Source organism: Phaethon aethereus, assembly GCF_964289735.1.
Source record: "Phaethon aethereus genome assembly, chromosome: 1".
NCBI lineage: Eukaryota > Metazoa > Chordata > Aves > Phaethontiformes > Phaethontidae > Phaethon > Phaethon aethereus.
Genome location: NC_138575.1, coordinates 203066555 through 203082023, shown reverse-complemented (window position 1 = coordinate 203082023; position 15469 = coordinate 203066555). Strand labels below are relative to the sequence as shown.

The 15469-nt window shown below is 38.6% G+C and overlaps 1 protein-coding gene across 1 annotated transcript in view; it reads right to left on the bottom strand.

Moving 5' to 3' along the window:
- The window catches only part of PSPC1 (paraspeckle component 1), a gene marked incomplete at both ends in the record, with an annotated part of 39719 nt that extends 25098 nt beyond the window's left edge, over window positions 1–14621 (bottom strand). The window contains 6 exons of the mRNA XM_082002844.1: window positions 1417–1525; window positions 2157–2241; window positions 7900–8096; window positions 9129–9224; window positions 12053–12354; window positions 14241–14621. Of these exons, the coding sequence (XP_081858970.1) occupies window positions 1417–1525; window positions 2157–2241; window positions 7900–8096; window positions 9129–9224; window positions 12053–12354; window positions 14241–14621 (1170 nt within the window). The remainder of the gene's footprint in view (window positions 1–1416; window positions 1526–2156; window positions 2242–7899; window positions 8097–9128; window positions 9225–12052; window positions 12355–14240) is intronic.
- Between the last annotated feature and the right edge of the window lie 848 nt (window positions 14622–15469).

The window sequence follows — 15469 nt, the reverse complement described above, 5'->3', positions numbered from 1 at the left end:
TCAGACAATTGCTATGTGCTATTTCACAAAGTATGTTTAACAATACATGGGAACACACTAAAGGACGTTACGAGTTTTGAATTCTTGATCTTCATCACCCCAAAGAATAAAACTGCTTTCAGCATGCCTTTTTTAGTGTGAGCACATATGGAAATAAATGATTATTTTCTGCTGCAAGTTTCTCAACACACAATCAGCAGAATTAACTAATAGCTGTTAGTAACAGAGGAACAATTTTGCTTCCTCCCCATCTTTACTAAAAACACTAAGGGGCAGTGGACAGAAAAAAAGATGTCCTGCTGAGAACAGGACATTTTTTATCTTCTAACTTCTCTTAGGATGTCTCAGAATATACATAATACCATCTTCTCGAACCTACAGAAAATGTTATAGTATAGAATGTAAAATAAGCATGTCTTCCACGAAACACATAATCAGAAAGTATCTGAGAAACCAGTGGTTTATTTTTGATTTATGTACCAAGGAGCAGAATTCCCTCCTGCAGACTACAGTTGTTATAATAACGTAGAAGAGCATTGTGTGGATCACTTATTCATTGCTTCCTCACTAAGAATAGCTGTAATATTAAAAGGTATCCTTCTAACATGAAACTAACGCATTCCTCGCATGAAACTAACACATTCACAATACAGGTTGCATTCATTTAACTGCTTTGGTTGGTAGAAAAAAAAAAATCATACCCTTGACCAAAACAGATCATGAAAAATGAGAAGCTGACTCCTCTGATACCACCATTTTGCTAGTCCTGCAGGATGAGTCTTCAGAGGCAGAACACACCTAAATTACTAATATAAATAATGTAGAAATTATAGCAGAGGACCATTTTTTTCCCCACCTTTATAATCTTTTGGTCTCATTTAGTAAAGATGTTGAGGTTTCCTCATCCTAGTTTTACAGTAGGGTCAAAGGGGAGAGTGCTTAGTTAACACCACCCATTTTGTTTCTGAAGTATATTATTCTTAATAGGTTAAGCATAAACCAAACCAAACAATTCAAACAAGCTTAACAGCCTGAACTGGTTTAAAATTTAAACCTTCAGTCAGACCAGGACACCTTCTCATGAAAACATCATTTATTCCCATGACCTCCCACTTAGAAAAATTCTATTATTTTATTGGAAAAAATAATTTCCCCAAATAAAAAAGGCACATTATTATCTGAACACTTTCACTTAACTGAAATGTTACATCACCAGCCTGTAGGAGAAGTAACAGTGATGCCATCGTACAAGAGAATAACTACACTACTAAATTTGTACCACTCCCCTCATGAGAACGATGGAATACTGAAGGAAATACAGTGAACAAGAAGGTGGAAGGTCAATAGCTAATGTATAAAAAAACATTACAATAAAAAAAATTCTAATTTTGACTTTTGTCATAGAATTTTACTTACATTGTCCATGAAATTTGGCTTAAATCCTCCCTCCTGCTGTCGCCGTAATTCCTCCTGTTCCCTCTGACGCATCATCTCTTCTTCACGACGTCGATGTTCTTCTTCATGTCTGGAATATTTTTCAAAAACTATGTCAACTTAAATTCTTGATCTGTTCACGCTTATACTCAGTCTCAAGAGATAAGATCAAGCATATAGAAGAAATGGTAATTAATTTTTTATATAGTTAAGGCACTAATCAGGAAACTGATGGGTTCGAAAATTATTAAGTTTTGGGGGTTTTTTTGTTTAGTTTTTTTTGTTGGTTTGTTTTGGGGTTTGTTTTTTTTTTTACACATTACAATACCAGTACATTCTATAGCTATTATTCTGGCTACTTATGGGTAAGCAGGTTAAAATACCCCCATTTTTAACAAGTCACTATGGATTAAGACATTTCAAGACTGACAAAAGACACATTTTTAACGTGTCAGAAATTTACAACAGAACTAATAGAGCTGAAATAAATGAAAAAATCAATAAATACTTAAAACTATTCTTTTATATTAGCATAAGTGATTACTTTTCTGTTCAAGAACATGAACAGAAACATCACACACTATGCTTTTGAAAAGCAACTTTTTAGCAGCAGAAACATTTTTATTTGATGTCAAAAGCATGCTCTAGAAGCTGGAGTATCTAAATTCACACAGACCTACAGCAGCTGCATGCACACCTTTGCACAGTAGAAGACAAAATACCTCAATTGTATCTGCTTGCGTTTTTGAAGTTCTTGATTTCGAAGTTCTTCCAAACGCCTCAATTCTTCTTGGCGTCGCATGAGATCTAACAGGATTAAAAATGTAATAAAGATAAAAGCTGCCTATCAGCAACATGGCAACACAAAACATTGCTATTACTGTAAGATTACAGTTCTAACATTCAATTTTTACAGAATTCTCTCAATGTATTTAACTAGTTTCCTCCCATAAAGCTAAGTCTAGTATATGAAAAACCACACTGGATCTACAACTCGCAAACATGGAAAGACACAAGACTGGCAAAGCCTCCGAAGCAGTTTATGGAAACAGAAATCTGAAGTCCTCAAACAAAGAAAAGGAGGAAAAAAACCTCTCCATCACTTAAATGACATTCTAGTTTAACATCTAGGGCAAGGCATCAATTGTCTCATAATGTCACATACTGCTAAATTCACACTAGCAAGAAAACTAGTACAATATATATGGGCTTATACTCTGCACTACCTATTGCAGACCACTGTATGGCACACATCAGAAAAAAGTGGTATGAATTTCAGGTGCATGTAATCTGAGCCTCCAGAGAGATTTATCACATGACTCAGTTTATAGCAACTTATAAATGACTTAATCTTTAACACTACCAGAAAGGAACAGCTGTATCCTCTTAAAATACTCTTAAAAAAACAGTGCTCAACTAATAGTAATTACTTTCACTGTACTAGTTTCTGACCAGTCACATTATTGATTTTTGCCTGGAAATTTATGCTTTCCTCAATGAATATTAATTCCACCTTTTGTTAGAAAGCAGTTGTTTGCCTTTTCTATCTCCATAGGATATTGGCCACATGACAGTATTTACAGATACCATGAGGAACATTCCACTGCACCACCTATAATATGTCTTTTATGCTTCAGTTCAACTACTCCACACATTTCTCTATGCATTTCCTCACTATTCTAATTAAAGCATCTTTTTAGCTATGCAAATCACTTCCCTCAAACTTTCATCAGAGTATATTATTACAACATAACCTTTTACTTCAATATTAAAAAACAATTACAACAACCAGTACATTTCACTAAAATATCATGCATTTGTATTCTTTTCTAACAAAGAAGATTAAGGCTGAAAGAGTTGGGGTTGTTCAGCCTGAAGAAAAGAAGGTTCCAGGGAGACCTTATTGCAGCCTGTCAGTACTTAAAGGGGATTTATAAGAAAGATGGGGACAGATTTTTTAGCAGGGCCTGTTGCGATAGGACAGGGATAACAGTTTTAAACTAAAAGAGGGTAGATTTAGACTAGATGTAAGGAAGAAATTGTTGACAATGAGGGTGGTGAAACACTGGCACAGGTTGCCCGGAGAGATGGTAGATGGTGCCATGGCTGAAAACATTCCAGGTCAGGTTGAACAGGGCTCTGAGCAACCTGCTCTAGTTGAAGATGTCCCTATTCACTGCAGGGGGATCGGACTAGGTGCCTTCCAACCCAAACTACTCTATGATTCTATGCAGATCACTGGCTTTTGGAGTATGCTGGGAAGTGTGAGCAGAGTCCTGAGTCCAATGTCACTGAGTCCCCCTGCAACCCTGCAGCACGCATCCATCAACACCCAAAAAACTTCTTCTAAGGGAAACAATGTCAGACATTCTATGATCAGAGTTTTACTCTCACAGCATCCTTATTGACATTAGAAGTCCTTTCTCAAGCACACTTTACAGGTTCGCTTTTTCCAATCTCTTCTGCAAAACTAATACATTTCACACTTCAATAGGACATGATTACACTGAAGATTCACTCAAAACACAAAATCTAAGGGTTGCTTCTTTCCAACACTGCTTGCAATAACAGGCTTGGACACTGTTACCCTGATACCGAGGGAGCACTACAATCGCACTTTTTTCTTTTACAAGTAACCTTTATGTTGTTTCAGAGTATTACTGAGATCAAGAATTGACCCATTCTATGCTCAGTGTTGTCCACTATTGGAAAAGTTGTTTCTTTGTCCTATCTTTGTTTTTTAAATTTATGCAGCATTCCCTTTTTCTTGTGTTAATACACTGGCACAGGATTTCCTACTTTCTCTCTACCACTAATTGCTACAAATTTATCATTTACTCCCCTTTATTGTTAAGGTCCTACTTTTCCCAGTGTCCTCTCAATTTTTTTCCACAGCTTAGTTCTGATTACTGCCTCTCCTGCAGTATTTTAAAGTTCAGCATACCAATTTATGATCCAGTACCATTTGACAATGGCAGAATATTGGCACAAAGCCTTACTAGCCAGATGAAAATATAGATCTGGAAGTTCAGGCTGTGCACAGAGCTATTCATATTAAAAGATCTGCAATGATGGTAATTCTGGAGTGACATTATGTTGGACACAAGCCCTTTCTCTGAATAGAAAAAAACTGCACTAAAGCAGCTGTGAAAGAAAAAAAAGACAGAAAGCATTAGTATTAGCTTCTGCACCTTCTTGTGCTTAAAAAAGGGCAAAGTCTTCATTTTATCCTCAACCTTCTGCAAAGCAGAGGGCAGAAGGTGGAATTATACTCTCACCTCAGAGTAATCCTACAAGCAGGAATACCAAGTCCAAAAAAGCTTAAGTTGTTTCATGCTGATGATTTTCCAGGTTCTAAAAATGGAGAAGCCCAGCTTCCACCTAACTGGTAAAGAATTAAGCTTCTGGTCAAATTCAGTCACATTTTCCATTATTTCCACAAACTATTTAACTACCATTATGAGGGAATATTTACAAAAGTCTGAAGCGTACCACCAATATGTAGATCAGAAACATCATGCCAATTTACTTACACATGGAAACACGTATTCTGCTTTACAAATTACTCCTGACTCAATCTGTCAAAACGTGACACTTAAAGTGAAAAATTACACATATCAAAAGAATGAAGTCTACCTTCAGTACTAATACCACAGCATGAAAACCTGAGTACTTATGCCAACATGTTCAAGTCCTACTAGCTCTCATAAAGCAATTTCTATGAAACCTTCACCTGCAGGAGTACACGGACTTCAGTTAAAGTTCACCCTTTCTATCCTCTTTTTTGCTCCTGACAATTAATACACTGTATTTCATATCTCAGAATAACTATTTCAATACACCTTTACATCTGTGGTTTGTGCATCAGGTATACAAACACATTAATTCTAGGTTTGGATGCCTCAAAAGTTTCACTGTATCTTCCTTAAAAAAAAAGAAACTGTGATGCAATCTCGTTAATATAAATTAATATTCTTAGCATAGTCTGAGCTTATATCCAGAGATACTGTTCAGACCAGTAAGATTTAAAAGCAGCTAATGTCTGAAAATAAATACAAGAGGGAAAAACACACCTTACTTTCACACACACTACACTTAAGCTGGAGAATTGATAAGATTAAAACAGAAGGAATGTTTACTAACCCCTAACAGTTTGGCAAATTAAACATCTGCATGTGCATAAGCAGAAATCTAAGTCTGAAAAAAATTCCAAGTTATTTGGTACAAGAGAGAAGTACTCTGCTAACCAAATGGGGAAGGAAAAAACCCTCTTCCCACACTAACAAAAAGCATGTTTCCTTCCTAGAACATTAGCACCAAAAGCATTCATATTCTAGTGGCTCCTTAACAGGAGGAGTAATTCTTTTCCTTTTCCATATAGAAGTGGAGCTTAATAGATATTCAAAAAAGGACTATTTTTTTCTTCTCAGCATTCTTAAAAGAAACTCTAATATCCACAAAACATACTTAAACTGTTCTCCCATGTTTTACCATCAAGACCTAACAGGCCACTGCCTTCTTGTCTCAGTAAGGCATGGCAATTTAGGAAAAAGTAATCCCTAACCTTGCTGCCAACTACAGGCAACAGGTGGATAAATTCTAAAAAAAAGAGTGTAAGTTCTAAAACTGGATCATTAGCACTGTCAAATATTAACAATTAGTCAATGGTAAATTTATCCAACTGTATGTTCAGTGCTGAACTATCTTTACCAATATCAGTGTCACACAAACTTAAAAATCTATGTCTAATTGAAGAGGAGGGGCTGTACTGTACATTGTAGGCATTGTTATATCACATTAACATTCACATTCGTCACCTGTAAAATATACCTATGCTTACATGCAAACCAAATGCTTTAACATTTTTTGCTTAGAAAATAAACCAAAAAACTGTTGTAATTTCAGGTCTTACATTAACTATCTGGCATTTCTGTTTTTTACTGTATTATGCACTGTATTTCAGTATAAGATCTTTATATAAACAGTATGGTTTCACACTAAAAGCAAGCATGCCTATTTAAAAAAAGACAGGCTAAGTAAACTTTTGTTACAGTAATCTTTAGTTGCAGTATCTATATGAAAAATGAAATGCGATCCTTTCAATCTCTTTGCCAGTTATGGAAGTGTTTTAAAACAGATTTTAAAAGATTGTGTGTTTACATTCAATACATCCAAGCATTTAGGTACCTTAATCCCAGCAACCTAGTGAATACTCTAATTCAGCTCATATGGATGTTTTCAACATGTCATTCCAGTCAGCAGAAAAAAATTAAGACAAACCAGTCTCACACAGAGAAGTTGTACTATCAATAAAAATGTCCTTTCTTAAGAGTAAGCATTAAGTAAAGCCAAATAATTGCAGCAGACAGCTTGTGTGAGTTATCTGGGTTTAAGTTTTGAAATGCATCCACTAAAGAGTCTCAAGAAGTTCAACTCCCCTTAAAATGATAAGGCACTCTTGTTCAGCCTATCAAGCTAGTTATCGTACTGTCTTATGATCTAACACTTAGGGATAAGAATTTTTTTAGGTAGCCATGATCTCCCTTAAATTAAGATGTTTTAAAAAAGAAAATACTTCAGTGTTTCATTCATGCAACAAACCTTGAGATCCTTTCCAACAGATTTGCAATATATTTAAACTTCATTCACTCAAGTCTTGCAATTTAGCAGTCATACAGAGGGGAACTAACATCCAGTAGTAGTTCTGAACTGGAAAGCAGTGATGTACGTCCACAGCATTTTGAGAAAAACGTGTTTTAGGGAGAAGGCTAACAAGCAGAAAGTACCAGATACTCCTCTGCCTGAGAAACACAAGCTCCAGCCAGCTCTGTTCTTAAAGATAGGGCTTGAAAGCAATTGCTAGAGGACTTTTTTCCCCACCTAACACTGGCAGAAGACAAGGTGTCCAAACAATTACAGAAGAGGGATACATGATCTTAAGATTTCAAGAGCAAATTAAATTCATGGCAACTGTGAGCTATTTTGAGTTGCATTCCAAATGAAAAAGTCACATTAGCAACATTAACATTTAAAATCATACCAGAGGTGCACAAAACAGCCAAAAGAAGCACAAGCTATCATTTTTATTTTTTCCTCCCCATGGCCCAAAACAGTACTTAGTCCTATCTGGTACCATAAGCAACACCAAAAATAGAAAATAATTTTACTGATGTGCGTGAATAACTACCATTCCATTTCTTTCCATAAACTACTTACACTAGACAAATTTTGAAAGTGAAGAAAACAGACCTAGATAATCACCCCTTTCTCAGTTTCTTAAGCCATCTCTGCAAATCATCACGGAATATGTGTAAGGAGAAATATTACTTCCTTCTTCTCAATTCAATGCATTTAATTAAATAGCATCTGGAAAAATCTCTTAAGTTTAACACACAGCTCAATATGCTACACAAAGAAAACCTGAGACAAAACAAATTTATTTTACAGTACATTATCTGACTTTACCTTGCCTCATCAGCATTAGCTGATGCTCATGTCTAGCTGCTTCCATTTCTGCCTCTAGTTTCTCTTTGGCTTCTCTAATGTTCCTGTCAACCTGTTCACGCTGTTGCTTTTCCATCTCATCAAGAGCCTTCCACCGTGAAGCATACTCAAACTCAAATGTTCCAGGCTGAGCAAAACGTGGAGGCTGTTCTCTTTCCCTAATAAAAATTTTGCGGTTAAAATGTACAGAAGGACACATTTAGATCAACAGCTGCAATGGCCAAGGAATTTATAAACAATCACTTCAAGTGTAGATCTGACTTTAAATCAATCTGTCAGATGACTACATTCCAAACCAGTCAAAGTTTACTTCAGCTGTTAAGACAAGTAATATGATCAGTGAAATTGTCCAAATAAAGATCTATTCAATTCATATAATTTTAAGGTAAAAATTCATATTTACATCAGTACAAAATACTATGCTGCAACACTAGATTAACTGTGTTCAGCCTTCTAAAGCAAGCAGTCAATTCATAAAACCAGTTATTTAAATAAATATCAAAGCTTACTAGACAGGTCAGAGTATTAGCCAGAATCTCTAAACATTAAGAGGCACCAAGATTTTATTTCACATTCTAGCACTAATATTGTAACTAATAGTGAAACATTTTTAAAAATAAGTGGTATTCTACAGCCTTCCCAGAATAAGCATTTTAGTTTCAAGTAACATGATATCTAAATGACAATCAAATTTCAATATTAAAAATTAATATTATCAGATTACATGACTTCTCTTCCACCTCATGATCAAGACTCACTTTCTCATGTCATGCTCAAAGTTTTATCTGAACCCTGGAAGCTGCAAGGATTTACATCCCGCTGACTTTACAAACAGTTTAGGTACTATGGAGAGAACAAAAAAATCAGTGGGTATACAAATCTCTGCAGGATTAGACCACACCCATCATCCATAAAAGACTATAGCTTGGCTGGCAACAAGCTCCAACTGATTTCAGTGTAGGCCAGGAATTTATCCACTTTAGTAAATGCAAAGAATGTTCAACAAGTCAAGTCTGAATTTTACTATGATTAGAAAATCTTGGCAAGGTCCTATTTAATCCTTTAATAGCACAACATAAAAAACACTACTTCCTGTTACACAAACACAAAAATAAAAATTAGCATATGTTAACCACGCTAACTAAGTAACATAACTCATGTTTCATAAAATAAAGCTAAACACAACTTACTTGTGATACTGTTGTGTTTTTTGCATTAGCTTCTCTGGGAGCCCATCTTCATCATCAAATTGTTCCATTGGTTCTACAACAACAGGTCGAGGTGTTCTGGAAGACAGTTTCAATTGAATAACTGAATCATAAATTAAGAAGTTAAAAGTTATCTTAGTATTTTGAGTAAATACTCCAGAAATATGCTATAATTACTGTGTCATGCAAATTCTTCTTAAATCGTGTAATTCCAATGAATCCTGATTTTAAGAATTATCTTTGAAATTAATTGTTTCTATACCCAAAACCAGCTATTCCACCTAGAAAGCACAATTTACTTGATGTAGTTCTGTTTGTTATGACATATTTAAAGATTAAAAAAACCTCAAAACTACCTACAAACAATTACAAAATATTTAGGAAGGGACTACCTTTTTGTTTTCATAAGTGAGGCAACACAGGGGCCATGATTATACTGGGAAAGCATCAAACCCAAAACAGAGCAACACAACCTATTCATATTTCCACAGAATTTTATAAGTTGTGTTTGAAAGTTACTCTGCAACTGAAAACAGCTTGGTAATTTGGCATTAATATTCCAGTGATAATTAGAAAAACACTACTGCTTAAGTTATTTAAAACCCATTCTTTGAACCATTCTCTCACAAATCAGAAACCTAATTTATCTTTGAAAATATCTTCCTTGAATTCTCATTATCTATAGTAATCAGAGGCACATATTAGCCAGTACTGCCAAGGATAGCAGTATAAGGATCCTGAATTGTGTAAAAAGCTCTCTGCTTCACTCTTGGGAGCACAGCCTATAATACACGTCTGAAAGCCATATAAACAGAGCTAGAGACACTATTTTCAAAACACCAGTGCTTATTTATTGTGTTCCACACCTTTAATTCACTTCTCAGATCTTTTCACAAAAAAAAAAAAAAGTATTTTAACAACATCAACAGCTGGAAAAAAAACTTTGGGCAAGTACAGATTAAAAACATGAAGTCTAGAATCACAGAATACAACTCGGCAACTGTTTCTCCTCATGTTACCCGCATGACAATTGCTGTCAGTTCTGTTACTTCAATGCAACTGAATTGTGTTAACAAGTTATGATTTAAAACAACAATTATAAATCTCTAAAGTTTCAAATGCCTAGTTTGGATATATTTAGCCCATGAACTGAAATATTTTCTTCTGATCAGGCAAAGAGTTTTCAGCTAAAAAAGGAAAATTTTAGATTCTAAAGCAAAACATCAAAGTATCATGTCAGCAGACTCCTGCTAGTTATCTTTACAGTGTGCATTAGGGACCATGTCAGCCACCTAAGCAAGATAAAGATCAAGTGTTTTTTATTCACTCAGGCCATGGTTAGGTGGTCATTTCAATCCAATGAAACTATCCAGCTGGTAAAACAAGAATAGCCTCCCTCAGTTGGTGAACCACTGACACAGGTTGCCCAGAGAGGTGGTAGATGCCTCATCCCTGGAAACATTCAAGGTCAGGTTGGCCAGGCTCTGAGCAATCTGCTCTAGCTGAAGATGTCCCTGCTCATTGCAGGGGGGTTGGACTAGATGACCTTTAAACAGTTCCTTCCAACCCAAACTATTCTATGATTCTATACCCTAGCTTCTTTTTCCCTGCCACGTCTCTCATGCCAAGAATAGCATTCATGTAACACTGAACTAGATTAGCTCCCTGGTTCGACTCACCAGGCTTCCATTCAAACATTAATGCCAAGAAAACCCAGGGGATAAGAACAAATTGTTGACACCTACTGATAACAGTAAAGACATATTCAGATTGAATTTACTACGTAGCTACCAGGTCAGTTCAGTGGCACACAAGATTCATAAGATTATCATGAGAAAGAGGAGCTCCAGAGCCTTTCCCCACCTGCCATCTCCTCCTGGCAACATTTTCTCCTGCCTTATGCTCTGCTAGACCTGATATTCATAGCACCCATGCTGGCAAACACCTTCATGTCCTTAAACAGCCAAAACCACACACAATAAAAACAGCTGAATACTTTTCTGTTGTTTTAGCAAACACAAATGGCTTATGGAAGCATCAGAAAGTTCTCAAGCAGATAATTGATCAGGGCAGGAACAGAAAAAGAACTACAAGTTCCCCAAGTTGATGGCAGCAAGCTTCCATCTGTGGAATGGAAGCTTCTGCTGTGGAATCACAGCCTTATTTTCCCAAATGAGAATCAGAAAAATAGAAGTAAAAAAAATTTTTATCTATCATTTCATGGTCTTTGAGAAAGCATTTGAAAATGTAACTAGCGAATGTCTTAAAGCACAGCAGTTAAATCTCTTCAGCAAGTACAGATGTAAGAGATGCAAGACAGAAGTACTGTAATTTGCAAGCTTGCATGCCCTTGAAATGGAAAGTTTTCCAGAGATGGTTGTCGTAACTTCTGCAGAATCTAACTCTTCATTTCCACCAAAAAAAGTATTTCTGCCCTTTTAAGCCACAAATAAAATAAAACTTTTAAGATAGAAATAAACACAGGAAGACCTTCCTGACTTTACAGAAATATGAGCAATGTAGTGTGCCATTTTGCAAAAAAACAGGAATATTATTTTGTCACATTGCTACTGCGATCGGGAAGAGTGCAATCAATAAAAAGAAAGTGTAACTAGAAAAAGCCCTACTATATGGAAAAGCAAAATGTTGCTATCAGACTCTCATATGGTAATTACAAGCCTTATAAACAGTAACCAGAAAAAGATGGTTTTCATCACACACACACAAAAAAAAGCAAACAACTATCTAGGCTACTCACGTAAAAATCCTTAATCTTGTCATCTCATGCCTTCATAATTTGAAAATAAAATAAGAACTAGGGAATACTCATGAATGCAGGTGGGGTTTTTTTTTCCACATCAGAAATACATACTCACACAAATTCAAACAAAAGCCTGTGAACTTACGTTGTTAGCAAGAATGCCCCATCACTGCATCTTTCTAGAGCTTTCCGTGCTGGAGGTTTAGCTGCAAATTCTACAAAACCTTTTCCTGTAGCTCTGCCACGATCATCTACTACGACAACAGCTCTTTCCACTGGCCCAAATTGAGAGAATGCTTGTTCCAGCAGCTCATTAGAAACCACAGGTGAAAGATTCTTGACCGTTAGGGCAGCTCCATGTGTAGCAAATCGAATTCGAAGTGGTCTGCTCTTCAAAATAGTACCATCAAGTTCTGCCTTTGCTATTTCAGCCAGTGTCCTAGATTCCTTTGTCAAGATATAAAATATTGCATATATTTTATTTTCAAAGACAACAAATATCACTTTTGTGGCTCCCCCACCCCAGAAAAGTAGCTTTTTTTTTTCCCTTAAGCACATTAGCATGAGGGTCATTCAAGTTCCTCCCCCTCTCTCTCCCAAAAAAACCCAAAGTGTCTGTCCATTGAGTGAAAAAAAATATGCATTTGTCATCCCCTACGATTTGTTCTAAAAAACAACATACACGAAAAAATGTGTTGCACATCAGAGGACTTAACAAATTCTCATTATGATAGATACATTTGTGCTGCTCTGTAAAGGCTTTCAGCAGAGTTGAAAACTTGTTGCTTTTTCAAATTTACCTACTCAAATGTTTATATTCTGCATCCCTAGTTCCATATAGTAGGAAACAGTATTTTTAAAGATTACACTGCAAGATCTGAAGTGGTTTGGGTTTTAATTTTCACTTACTCAAAAACAAAACATCAGACTTGCTCATTACCACTGTTGGATGAACTCTCAATGGATGTCCAATTCGAATTTCATCAACAAATTATGAAATTACCTTCTTTGCTCATGTACTCATTCTTCTCATATTTATGGGCTTTCTGCACCCACATCCACAAGACAGTCTGCACCAATAACTGCCTTTTTTCTCATTCAGAAATTTTCACCGAGTTTGATACCTGCAATCCCTTACATTTAAAGAAATTATTCTTTAGATCGTAGCCATTTTCTCCACAGTTCAACTGACTAGATAAATTGTTAATAAATAACATATTCCCTAAACATAAGGGAAAAGGGAAGTTCAGCTAAAAGCTATATCTAATCTATACCGCATAAAAAATTGAGTAATTACATGTAAATATATCACACTTCCTCCAGAAAATTGCTATTGCAAGCTGGGGGATTCCCGGGGTAAAAGATGTATGGCAGAATGCCACAAGCACTTATCTTTAAGAGAACAACCAAAAAGAAAAAAATCAACCAGCAAAATATATGGAAAAATCGTAACTAGAGACACCCAAAGCACTCTAAGGCTATTCCCAGAATGATATAAATCAGTGCGCTCCAGACATGGTAGTCATGAAAACTAATCCTGCACATCATATTGACATTTAAATACACTGACATAAGCTTTTCAGGTTATTCCTTTTTTGCATGCTCACTTGAGCATATTCGATCGAATATTGTATCATCAGTAAAAATCTAGTTTTATCTGGACACAAGTAATCTAAACAACTCAAATTCCCATTTCTTTGCAATTTTGAATTATATGTTTCGTTTTCACGATGCGTGAGCAGTGCTATTTCGAAACAATCCTGTCCAGTCTTTAAAATTAAGTGTGTTTTCATAGACCAGACCTATCCTCATAATGAACTGCACAGGCCGAAATTTGCCTCTGCACAAAGAAGGATTTTTTCTAGTCCTCAAATATGATAAATTCTCCCAGTTAAATAAGGAAAGCCTTTCTACACGTATTACACGAACAAAACGGATGGCACAACCACATCTTCCATTCACTAAAGAGTACCAGGCTGCAGGAGACCCGTGGTATCAGTACGTAGACGGTTAACTGGTGGAGGGGCCCCTGAAACCAACGGAGTACCGCGTAGCGAGGTGGGAACCTAAACGCGACGGGCTCGGAATGCCGCGCACAATGCAGGTCTCTGGCTTGGATGTATGGAGGCGAAGAGGGGAGGGGGGAGAAGGAAGAGAAAGCTGAGAGAACAGCGCTAGCAGCATGGAAAGAGACTGAGGGGCAGCTACTGTCTTTTTTTTTACACCCGCCCGACAAGGAACGGGGTGGGGGGAGCAAAGGATAGGGCTCTCCCGCTGGCAGAGGCACCCCCTGGGTTAAGCGGGCAGCCACAGAGGCTCGCGCGAATCCTCACCAGGCGAATGAAGCCAAAGCCACGGTCCCGATTGATGAAGACCTCACTAGGCTCCCCGTAGCGCTCGAAGAGGCGCTTGAAATCTTCCTCGGTAATATCAGTAGGCAGATTCCCCACGAACAGCCGGCAGCGCTGCGTGTAGCTCTTCTCGCCAGGTTTAAGAAAGCTTTTGATATCGATGGTGAACCCAACGTCCTGCTCTTCATCTCCACCTTCTTTGCCCGGCACCAGCGCCATGGCCGCCGCTGCCTCACTCTCCGTTTCTAGGCCCCGCAATCCCTTCAGGTTGCCGCCGCCGCCGCCGCCCCCCACCATGCCCAGCGGCGCCGCTGGGGAGCTATTCTCGATCCGTACTTGCTTCAAGTTCCTATTCGCTGCCATATTCAGACCTCGCTCCTTTCTCGCTGGTTTTCTCGGGGGACGCGGAGCCCGGTTCAGCAACCCCCACCTCCGACCCTCAGCCAATTCAAAATGGCGCCGCTGCAAACCTCGACGAGTTGTAATGTCCCTGAGGAAAGCCCCGCCCACCATCGCCCGCGCTGCCTTCCCCGCCACTGCCCGTTCTCGCTGCTGGGCGCGGGGAGGGGACCGCGCATGCGCCGCCGTGCGCGGCGGTGGGACCGCTGGTGGGGGGAGGGGGGAGGTCTGCGGGGCCATGGCGCCCCGCCTGTCGTTAGAGTTACTGCCCTCTTTCGGCCCTGGCGTGCGGGCGAGCCTGCCTCAAACCGCGAGCAATCGGACTTTGCGTCTGCAGAGACAGATGCGAACCAGCGGGCTGCACTGAGAGGATAACCCGCCCAGAAGCTTCCTTGCTGCTTCTTGCTTACTCGGCTCCCTCGGTGCCTGACCCGCGCGCAGGGAGAGCAGCCGCAAAAGCAACCATATTGGATTAGAGCAGTGGTCTCGGGAGCATCCAGATCCTGCGACCTCCGCCACAGTCCGTCCCCATACAGAAGAACCCCTTGCTGCCGCCTCCCTTGAGGGAAAGGCGGGCAGGCGGGGTGCCCTGGCGCGGTGTCGGGTCAGTGCGGGAGAGGGAGGGCAGGCATGACACGGGAGGTGCTGAGGCGGCTGCAGAGGAAGAGCCCGAGGGAAGGAACGCCCGAGCACTGCGGAATGGCCCTGGAGACGAGAGGGAGGACCTGCCGACAGCGCAGGAAAAGCGATCACCGAGGGAGATGTGAGAGACAAATCCGAGTGGAGAGAGGCCTTGAGCAACCTGCTGTAGT